Source organism: Nuphar pumila, chromosome 7, assembly GCF_984573655.1.
Source record: "Nuphar pumila chromosome 7, dmNupPumi1.hap1.1, whole genome shotgun sequence".
Classification (NCBI taxonomy): Eukaryota; Viridiplantae; Streptophyta; class Magnoliopsida; order Nymphaeales; family Nymphaeaceae; genus Nuphar; species Nuphar pumila.
In genome coordinates this window covers 122,907,999-122,918,398 of record NC_143255.1, presented here as the reverse complement: position 1 = coordinate 122,918,398, position 10,400 = coordinate 122,907,999, and the positions used below count along the sequence as shown (strand labels likewise).

The following is a 10,400-nucleotide window of genomic DNA, read 5'->3' as shown; positions in this document are numbered from 1 at the left end:
TTGTCGGCAACCATTTGAAGTGCAGACCGATGTGTCTGACTTTGCTATTGGTGGGGTGTTGCTCCAAGAAGGACATCCTATCGCATTTGAAAGCAGGAAGTTGAACGACGCTGAACGTCGATACACGATGCACGAGCGCGAGATGTTGGCGGTCGTGCATTGTCTTCGCACATGGAGACGCTATCTTTTGGAATCATAATTCGTTGTGCACACTGATAATGTTGCGACAAGCTACTTCCAAACTCAGAAGAAGCTGAGTCCAAGGCAAGCGCGTTGGCAGGATTTCTTGGCAGAATTCGATATGATCCTCGAGTATAAACCAGGCAGGACCAATGTTGTGGCCGACGCCTTGAGTCGAAAGACGGAACTTGCAGCTTTGCTCACCTGGGATGACAGTGTGAGCCAACCAACGAGCGATCTTCTTGAACAAGTGCGCGAAGATTCAAAAAGTGACCCAATAGCTCAACAATTGATCACATTGGTGAATGAAGGAAAGACGCGGAGATTCTGGCTAGAGGATGGTTTGCTCCGCGCTGCGGGCGACCGTTTATATATTCCGCAACAAGATACCTTGAGGAGGCGCTTGATGCACAAGTGCCATGATACTACTTGGGTGGGTCACCTAGGACAACAGAGGACCTTGGCATTGTTGGAACGTGCATTCTACTGACCGCATATGCGCGATGACGTAGATGCCTATGTGCGGACTTGCTTGATTTGCCAACAAGACAATCCCATCAATCAGAGACCCGGTGGACTACTGGAGCCTCTACCTGTGCCTAGTCGCCCGTGGGAGTGTATAACCATGGACTTCATTGTAAGCTTGCCGAAAGCACAAGGTTGTAGTTCGATTTATGTGGTTGTGGATAGGTTCTCGAAGTATGCTATCTTTGTGCCTGCCCCTGCCCCTGCCACCTGCTCAGCCGCGGATACCGCAAAGTTATTTGTGCGGAACGTAATTAAGCATTGGGGAATTTCAGAGAGCATCGTCAGTGATCGTGATGCATGTTTCACTGGCAAGTTTTGGCGAGAAGTGTTTCGCTTAATGGGGACGAACTTGTATTTCAGCACAAGTTTCCACCCTCAAATCGACGGACAAACAGAGAGAATAAATGGCATGCTGGAGGAATACCTGCGGCACTTTGCCAGTGCCAACCAAAGGGATTGGGTTGATTTACTTAATGCGGCTCAATTCTGCTACAACCTTCAAAAGAGCGAGTCATCCGGCCATAGTCCATTTGAAGTCGCAACTGGACAATAGCCGCAGACTCAGCACTCCCTTGTTGCGCGAGGACGTGGAAAAGCACCTTATGCATACCAGTTTATCAGGAACTGGCAAGATCAGACAGAGTTGGCGAAGGCATATCTAAACAAGGCAACCAAGCGCATGAAGAAATGGGCAGATGAGAAGCGTCACCCAACAAAATTTCGAGTTAGAGACAAAGTGTTGGCCAAGCTCTTTCCTGACCGCACAACTATCTTTCGAGGCCACCACCGAGGCCTTATTCGCAAGTATGATGGTCCCTTCACCATTATCAAACGTGTGAGAAACTTGGCGTACCGGCTGGACTTGCCAACAAACTTTCAAGTGCACCCGGTATTCCATATATGCAACCTGAAGCCATTCCACGAAGATGAAGGAGATCCTCAACGGAGCATGCCTCAACGTGCCCCGATCCCGCAGCGAGCTCCTTCAACAGTCAGTGTACGAGGCAGAGATCCAGATATCATCCTCAACCATTCCAACAACTATCTAGGGGAAGTCAAAAAGTACTTAGTGCAGTGGAAGGGATTACCAGAATGTGAAACCACCTGGGAGAAAGCCAGTAGCATGTTGCAGCATCAACAACTTGTAGAAGGCTACCATGAACAATTGGCGTCGAGGATGGCGCCAACTTAGGCGGGGGAGCGTGTTCCGGACCGCCATGTTTTTCACCTTTTTGCTCTGATGTATATACCTCTTTGGCACTCTAGAGTGCCCCACAAGGCTTTACGACCTAAGAACTCCGTGTATTCGGACCCTCTCTCCCCCTCTTGATGTACTTTGCTTTCAAGTATATATAAAGAAGCTTTTTGCATCCTTGTCTCTTTGCTCTCTTTGTGTTTGAGCATACGCGTACTCTTGCTTTCGCTCGTGCGCGTGTATTGTGTGTTCTTGTGCGCTCAAAAGGTCTGCCTTCGGTGTTTGTGATTGCCCGAAGCTGCGTCACGGGGGCCTTCGCTTCTAAGCCCGTGACAATAGGTATGTCCTTTTAATAGATAGGATTTCGAAGTAGGGATGGCAGTGGACCGAGGGCGGGGCAGGTGACAAGGTCTCCACCCCTGCCCCGTCTCAAAATCCTGCCCTTCATCCCCACCTCTATCCATGCACAGGTTTTGATTTTAACCTCCATCTCTGTTTCATGCCCTCTACCCCAATCCAAATGGAGCGAGGTGAGGCGGGGCTCCGTTTTCCCTCCATTGCCATCTCTAAAGAAGGATTAAGGATGGGGCAGGGTGGGGGAAAGCTAAGTCCATCCTCGCCTCTATCCCCACACAGGTTTTGATTTTAACCCCCATTCCCAGTCCAAATAGGGTGAGGAGGGGTGGGGCACGTTTCCCTCTGGTCCACTGCCATCCTTATTTGTAAGGAGCCTATTGAATCTAACGTTTAATGAGTTTTGAATTTTGGTAGCTTTAAAACACATTTGTAAGTTTTTAATTAGGTTATTTTTTAAGATAACGGATAAATTCCTTCTTTCTCTTATTCTAAAATTATTTATATTTAATTGATGTCACTCTTTGTCAGAGGCCTATTTCTTCAATAAGTCATTGCAGTGTGATTGTCCTTTCTTACTGTCGCAAGCTTTTTTGGTCGCTTGCATGCCGCTATGGAAGCTTTGAGTATAAATAGTGCAAGAGAGCGAAAGAAAAGAGAGGAAGAGAAATTGCAATTACTTGAAGGTAATCACAATGGGAGTGAATAAAGAAAGCTCAACATATTTGCATTTATTCACACCAAAGTGCAAGGGTGGCCCAGAGAAAGTTGCAAGTGACTCAACACTTACATCATAACTCAACTAAAGCAAAACATACTCTAGATATATTAGGATCCGGAATATAGTGTGTCACAACGCATTCGTATCCTGCAGAGAGCCCTGATAACACAACGGGTCGAGAAGCGTCTCAGCAAGATCCTTCGTTACAAGGTCAACTACTTGGGCAACGGCAAGCCAGTGGCTAGAAAAGCTTGCGGTGGTAAGGAAGGACCGTCGCGCCGCACTAGCCTATTGAAGAAATAGGCCCATGACATTCTTAATATAGTTCACAATTTTCACTTTGGTAATATTAATCAACTCTCTTTTTTCTAAGCGTGGAAACGTCTTGATTAGACTCTCTCTTTAACATCCTCAAGGAAATTTTCCTAATGTATATCGCTCTTTGTAACTTCAAATATGTTCAATAACCAGCCGGGTGGTTGTGAGTAGGGGTTATGACCGGATTCCGACTTGTATTGGATCTTATAGGATTAGGGTTTGGTTACAAAGAAGCGGGTCTGATTAACTATATGGATCAGATCCATAAGGTCTGATTATTAAATGAGTAGTGTATGATTTATAAAATTTTATACCAAACTCGGATCCCACTTGAATTTTGGTTAAGATCTGCAACTTTTAATGTAACAATTTAAAAAAATATTATTTTATCGAGTATGGACCTGGTCTGGTTTATGTAATTCTTATCAAATCTGGGTATGTTTTTTCTTATAAAAAACTGATGGAACCTGATACCTCATTACTTAATCGAATCTGGGTTTAGACTCACCCATTTTAATAGATTCTGACACGAGTTTTTTTTCTCTTCATCATAAGAAAAACTTTTAAGATTTTCTATTATATATTTTTTCTCTCTTCAAAACAATAAAACAAATTATTTTGGCTCACCACAATTAGGATGCACATTGAACCGAGCTGGCTCGATTAAAGCTCAGTTCGGGCTGCTTCGTACATGAGCCAAGCTTGAACTGGTTTATGAAGCTCGAACGAGCTTGAATGACCTGTCCAAACCGACAAGCTCGATTAGGTTTAGTTCATCGCAAACCTTATATATATAATATCTTTGAAAAAAAAAATCAGAACTGCATTGTTACTGTAAAGTGTAGGGTGTTAGTTTTTAATAAGAACATGTTGGGTTTGAATCCCACCTTTTGAGATTTTTTTGGCTGAGAATTTTTAGTATGTATAAAATGTTTTCAGTAATAATAATTAAAAGTTATGATTTGACTTAATGATAGGTCCCTTGAGGATGTCACCGGATCAAATCCCTTTTCTACAGAAACTTGTTTTAATAAATCTTGTTTGAGCTCGGCTAGTGTGTATCCCTAACCACAACCCTATTTTTTTGTTTAAGAAGATGTCCATGATGCGTGAGTGTGGGATGAACCAAATCCTCGTTGAATTTGATTTTTTCATAAAGAAAAATATCCAGTTCACCAACCCCCGCTCCTCGTGGTAGGAGCAGCTAGTGCACGTCACCTTGTGTTCGGATGTCTTATGTTCAAAACCAAATGGTATAGTTGTATAAAATGGTAGGGGTTCACCTAACCCCAGCTTGCCTATAAAAATATATCAAGATCGATCCTAAAGGCTTAAACAAAAGAGTAGTTTGAGGTTCAGAGTTTTTTGAGCCCCAACCCTCGCCTTGCCGTCAAAGGTCCGACATCTAGAAACATTCTCTCTCTCTCTCTCTCTCTCTCTCTCTCTCTCTCTCTCCTTTGAACTCTATATAAACCCCTGAGCCCTCTAAGATACCCTACTCCTGTTCCTCTGCAACGCTTCTGTAGAGAAAGAAAAGAGTTAAAAAACAGGAGCCATCTTCACGCTGCGATCGCATTCCTTCTTCCCCACATCAATCCGATACTGTTTGAGGTTCGTCTTCTTCCATCCCCAATCATTTTCTCTCTCTAGGTTTTTATGCACAATGCTTTCTCTCTCTCTCTCTCATTCAATCTTTTATGGGTTTTCTTTTCCTTCAATCTTTCGATCTTGGTTTTCGCTTTTGGTGTTGATTTAGTGATTCTCTGATTGATGGTTTTGTTGAGGTTTTAGAGGTGAGGGAAATGGATGAGGATTTCGAGCTGCCCAACGCCGGAGAGGAGATGAACGAGGACTTCGACCTTCCGGACGACAACCCCATTGTGAAACTCGGAGAGGAGAAGGAGATCGGGAAGCAGGGCCTAAAGAAGAAGCTTGTGAAGGAGGGAGAGGGATGGGATACTCCAGAAAATGGCGACGAAGTCGAAGGTATCGCCCCCGAAAATCCGCTTCTTCTCTGCGTTCATGTGTAGAGTGAAATGGGGAGATAGGTGTTATGAGTGTTTCTCTTTCTCCATGGTGTCTCTCCGTTCGTTTGGTTAGCACGGATTGATTGACGCTTTTTGGGGTTGTAATTGTATCTGTAGTGCATTACATCGGAACCCTTTTGGACGGAACGCAGTTCGATTCGAGCCGTGATCGGGGGGCGCCATTCAAGTTTAAGCTTGGTCAAGGTGAGTCCCTCGTTTCCGCTGTTCTTTTGCTATTCATTATCGGGGTTTGTTAGCTGTCTTAGACGTTTGTTTGTATTGCTGTCCTTTTTGTTCTTGGTGATCTATTTTTCTTATGTCTTTCTTTCTTCGTGTAGTTCGCTCCGCGTTGTAAATAACGGAGTTGCTTTTCCATATTTGTAGTTGGAATGAGCACTTTGATCTTTTATAGACACAGTGTCGATTATATTGATCCTTTTCATTTACGGTCACTTCCATCTTAGTTGCATTCATTCGAATCCTAATGGAGAGCAAAGGAATTCAAAATTTTGCTATGACAGTTTTTTTCTTTCTTTTATTGCCATTAGATTAAAATGGTCATGATAGGACTTTGTATCTGCGCTTGCTTAAATCATATATGCCCGAGTCCCATTGTTAAGTCCAGTCAAAAATTAGATTTTGCCGAGAGATTGGAAACGTTTGGGCAATTGGAAGGTTTTGGATTCGTTTGGTAGGTCCAAAATTTGGAGTTTTAGAAGGAAATATTTGCTTAACTTGGCTTGCTTTATCTCGTCTGTAGCCGAGTAGCAGTGACCATTGTTGGTTTGCATAGTCCTCGTGAAGCTAAAAGCAGCCTGTTTAGGGTTGACGAGTTTCTGATGGCTCTGTCTCTATTCTTGGTCCTTTTTCCACCTTTATTTTGCCTCCAATGGACTCTGTAGACACCATTACTCTTGGTTCATGAAGGAAGCTTGCACTTACGGATTCACTAACTTGGCTCGTTCCTGTTTTAGATACTGCTTCGCACAATTAGTTAATCTTACGGGATTTAGCGATTCATCCTGCTTTAGAACTTAGACTACTACCTTTTAGGTGATTGGTCTTGTTGCTTTCTTTAATATTGTGTGTGAGTTGCAACTTGCAAGTGTAAAGTGGATCGCTTACTGTGTCTGGTGCGGGGCCTTTCACAGGCCAAGTGATCAAGGGATGGGATATTGGTATCAAGACCATGAAGAAGGGCGAGAATGCAATCTTCACCATTCCAGCTGAGCTTGCGTATGGAGAATCTGGTTCGCCTCCAACTATTCCCCCTAATGCCACCCTCCAGTTTGATGTCGAGCTGCTCTCCTGGACCAATGTAAAAGACATTTGCAAGGATGGTGGTATCTTCAAGAGGATCCTCAATGAAGGAGAAAAGTGGGAGAACCCAAAAGATGCAGATGAAGTATTTGGTATGAGCACGCTTGCAACCACTTTGCAAAATTCATATTTACTTGTCGATTGTTAACCACTGTTCTGTGTTTTGTGCAGTGAAATATGATGCCAAACTTGAAGATGGAACTGTGGTGTCCAAATCTGAGGAGGGAGTTGAATTCACTATTAAAGAGGGTGGGTCCAAGTGCTACTGTTTCTCTTCTATCATATGGACTTAAAATGACCATGGGATTCTTAAATGCTTTTTTTAACAATTGAAACCTCTCTGCTTATGTGGGCTTTCAAACAGGGCACTTCTGTCCTGCATTGGTGAAGGCTGTGAAGACGATGAAGAAGGGAGAAAAAGTGCTGCTTACTGTGAAGCCTCAATGTAAGTTTTCACAATTCTTTCTGAGAATGTGTGATTTCTTAGGGAAGTTTTGAGATAGAGTCCGAGCAAATAGGTTGAGACCATGTGGGGGTTTAGAAAGCTCTTGACTGGCTTTATTTGTTGGGTGTGGTACGCAGTTGTCCTGCTGTAATGAGTTCCTAGGGGCATGAATTTTCCCGAGTTTGTTGCTTTTGTTAGTGATGCTTTTAGAATTGATCAGGCCTGCTTGATCTCTCACTTGGCCAAGCTTAGCTGCAAACATGACCGGCTGAGTGGTCAAGCATGGGCTGGGCTGGCCTTGACCTGCCTAGTTGTACGATTAAAGTTGGCTTTTGAGTTTGATTTGGTTGAGAACAAAGGAAAATGCTTCACCTCGGATTGATGGAGGTAGGAAGCGTTATGCTTGGACAAGCCTATGCCATTTGAAGGCACTGTTCCGCCTGTTATTTCTAGCTGTCAGATCCATTGAGTTGGCTCATCAATTATTATGGCTACTGATCTAGCTTTTTTTTTCACTCAGATGCATTTGGGGAGAAGGGAAGGCCTGCTACTGGCGCAGAAGGTGCTGTCCCACCCAATGCTACATTGCACATTGAGCTTGAATTGGTTTCATGGAAGACAGTGACGGAGGTTACCGATGACAAGAAGGTGCTGAAGAAAATTCTCAAGGAGGGTGAAGGTTATGAGAAGCCGAATGAGGGGGCAGTGGTGAAGGGTAAGCATCTATGGGAATTTCAAGTCGTCTTCTCTTTTTTTCTGCTCTATGGATGATATCTTAGAGTAATGGTTTTGGCTGGGGCTGATCTGATCGCTGTTTGCCTTGAGTTTAACAGTCAAGCTAACAGGAAAGCTGTCCGATGGCACTGTGTTTGTGAAGAAAGGACATGATGAAGAGCTGTTTGAGTTCATGACTGGAGAAGGTAAAGAGAGTTCTATGACTAACAAGATTGAGCATAAATAATTGCAGAATACCAATTATCACCATGGTTGATGGTGGAACATCATGACTGATGGTGAAACTTTTGTTTGGAACAGAGCTAGTTATCGATGGTTTAGACAGAGCTGTGATGACCATGAAGAAAGGAGAAGTTGGTCTAGTAACGATCCTGCCCGAGTATGCCTTTGGTTCTGAACCAAAGCAGGAACTAGTCACTGTGCCTGCAAATTCCACAGTATATTATGAAGTGGAGCTTGTCTCCTTTGTGAAGGTCAGCAAAATCTTATGTTTTCTGTTTCTTGTTGATGGGTGTGGTAATTACCATAGATGAGATGGTGCTTAAACTGCTTGCTATCATGCGTTCAGGAAAAGGAATCATGGGATCTGAAAACACCAGAAAAGATTGAAGCTGCCGGGCAGAAGAAGGAAGAAGGGAATGTGTTGTTTAAGCAGGGTAAATACCTGAGGGCATCGAAGAAATATGAGAAGGTATAGTTTCTTTCTTCCAATTTCCTTCCCACAATTTTGTAAACGCTAGGCTAATTTTTGCATAATCTTTTGCAGGCTAACAAGTATATCGAGAACGATTCCTCCTTCAACGAGGAAGAGAAGAAACAAGCTAAGGTTCTGAAGGTCTCCTGCAATCTCAATAATGCAGCTTGCAAGCTCAAACTGAAGGACTATAAGCAGGCTGAGAAGCTATGCACCAAGGTAGGTTTCTCTTGATTTTGCTGTTGGACTTCCAAGTGAGTTGCAGCCACCACTGTTTCTTGGTGTTTAGGATCTGACTGTGCTAGTTGTGCTTTGTGGTCTGCGGTTTTCCATCCCAGACCTTTCATTTTCCGTAAGATACAAGGTGGGTATGGACTAATGGTGTTTTTTATATACATATATGACGTTCCAGGTCCTAGAGATTGAGAGCAGGAATGTGAAAGCTCTGTATCGGAGAGCTCAAGCATACATTAACATGGCCGATCTTGATCTGGCAGAGGTTGATATCAAGAAGGCATTGGAGATTGATCCTGACAACAGGTAATGTGCTCAAGCTATGTTTTGCTTATCCTTTCCTGTTGTGTACTGAAGCTTATGCCCCATTTGTGAAGGTGATCTTGTTGCTCTGAACTCTGAAGACATCTAACCAACCATCCTCCTGTCTGTGTCAGGGATGTGAAGCTAGAATACAGAACGCTGAAGGAAAAGATGAAGGAATATAACAAGAAGGAAGCCAAGTTTTACGGCAATATGTTTGCGAGAATGAGCAAACTCGAAGAAACTGAGGCCAATGTATGAACCATTGATCGGTGATGTTCAGTTGTGTTCTTTCATTTTGTTGATTTGCTTGGTCTGCTTTATTGAGTTCAAATCTGATCCTGATTTTGTTGCAGAAATCCGCAAAACAAGCAGCAGAACCGATGAGCGATGATGCGCCTGCTGCATGACAAGCAAGAGGGGACTGACATTTGCCATGCCGGGGTAGGTGGTCTATTTTTGGTTTCTGGCATTGGCCTAAATTTCGAAGAGAACTGTGTGTGACCATTGTATGTTGAGGTGATGGTCATGTAGTTCTTGTGTCTAATAATGGTGATGATTTGTTAGTGCTAAGTCTAGTTCAGTTTAGGTTGTCTAAGACCTCTGAGCAACTTAGAAGATGCATTAATTTGAGTATGCATCGTTAAATGGTATTTAGGCTCTGTTTGGGAGCTGGCAGTCGGAGGTAGCTTGGTAGGTAACTAAGAAATCCTCAAATGCTGTGGATTTAACTTTTCCAAGTTACTTGTTTGGGAGCACCTTAAAATTTCCAGGCAAGGATTTAACAAATCCATTCTCAGCTGTTTGGAAAAGGTCTGGATTTTGCAGTTGTCGCCTCAGCTACGGGTTCCCAAACAGATGTTCTCATCATGGTATTTGTGGATTTGGACTTCGGATTATGTTTTGGATCAAATGTGGTGTGATATTGACATAAAAGTGAGCTTGGTTCACCTAAAATTATCAGTCTGAATGTGTTTCTAACAATACAGACAGGGAAGGTTTATATAGGTTTCCAAAATTTTCATAATAAATCTTCAAAGTTTAAAAAATATCGCCAATATTTGTAACTCTGCTAAACCCAGTCAAAGATGTTTTCGATCGGGTTTACTTCAACCCATTGGGTTATTTAACCAGAATGATCGCCAGACCCACATGAACATGAATAAACATCAAATTTAAAACACACACACACACACACACGATATGCGAGATTCTCATTATTATTACATTTACAGAAGACAAAAATCAATTAAAATACCAAATAAAAAGAGAAGGGGAAATATTAAATCACTGTCATGAAAAAAAAACCAGTCATCTTCATTTGCAGCGAACCTGCAGGCCAAAAA

The 10,400-nt window shown here is 42.9% G+C and overlaps 2 protein-coding genes across 3 annotated transcripts; both read left to right on the top strand.

Annotated features, from left to right (window-relative positions):
• The first annotated feature begins 301 nt into the window (after positions 1 to 301).
• On the top strand, positions 302 to 670 carry LOC149833279 (uncharacterized). The gene has a single exon (XM_090013402.1). The coding sequence runs from the start codon at positions 302 to 304 to the stop codon at positions 668 to 670; it is 369 nt and encodes a 122-aa protein (XP_089869528.1).
• Positions 671 to 4,629: 3,959 nt separating this feature from the next.
• On the top strand, positions 4,630 to 10,011 carry LOC149833278 (peptidyl-prolyl cis-trans isomerase FKBP62-like). Of its 2 annotated transcripts, none has more exons than XM_090015029.1 (14): positions 4,630 to 4,907; positions 5,088 to 5,282; positions 5,441 to 5,527; positions 6,475 to 6,735; positions 6,815 to 6,892; positions 7,008 to 7,088; positions 7,609 to 7,803; positions 7,922 to 8,008; positions 8,124 to 8,296; positions 8,392 to 8,514; positions 8,590 to 8,736; positions 8,930 to 9,057; positions 9,189 to 9,309; positions 9,411 to 10,011. In XM_090015029.1, the coding sequence occupies exons 2-14, from the start codon at positions 5,099 to 5,101 to the stop codon at positions 9,462 to 9,464; spliced, it is 1,719 nt and encodes a 572-aa protein (XP_089871155.1). In that variant the 5' UTR covers positions 4,630 to 4,907; positions 5,088 to 5,098; the 3' UTR covers positions 9,465 to 10,011. The 2 variants fall into 2 exon arrangements, with proteins under 2 accessions (XP_089871155.1, XP_089871156.1); XM_090015030.1 differs by having other exon boundaries at positions 4,789 to 4,907; positions 5,081 to 5,282.
• Positions 10,012 to 10,400: the final 389 nt, after the last annotated feature.

Excerpts from the sequence above, each read along its gene's own strand:
- LOC149833279 (XM_090013402.1), top strand. The coding sequence starts at position 302 with ATGATCCTCGAGTATAAACCAGGCAGGACCAATGTTGTGGCCGACGCC.
- LOC149833278 (XM_090015029.1), top strand. The coding sequence starts at position 5,099 with ATGGATGAGGATTTCGAGCTGCCCAACGCCGGAGAGGAGATGAACGAG. Across the intron at positions 5,528-6,474 it reads CAAGTTTAAGCTTGGTCAAG|GCCAAGTGATCAAGGGATGG; the intron begins GTGAGTCCCTCG and ends GGCCTTTCACAG. Across the intron at positions 8,297-8,391 it reads AGCTTGTCTCCTTTGTGAAG|GAAAAGGAATCATGGGATCT; the intron begins GTCAGCAAAATC and ends TCATGCGTTCAG.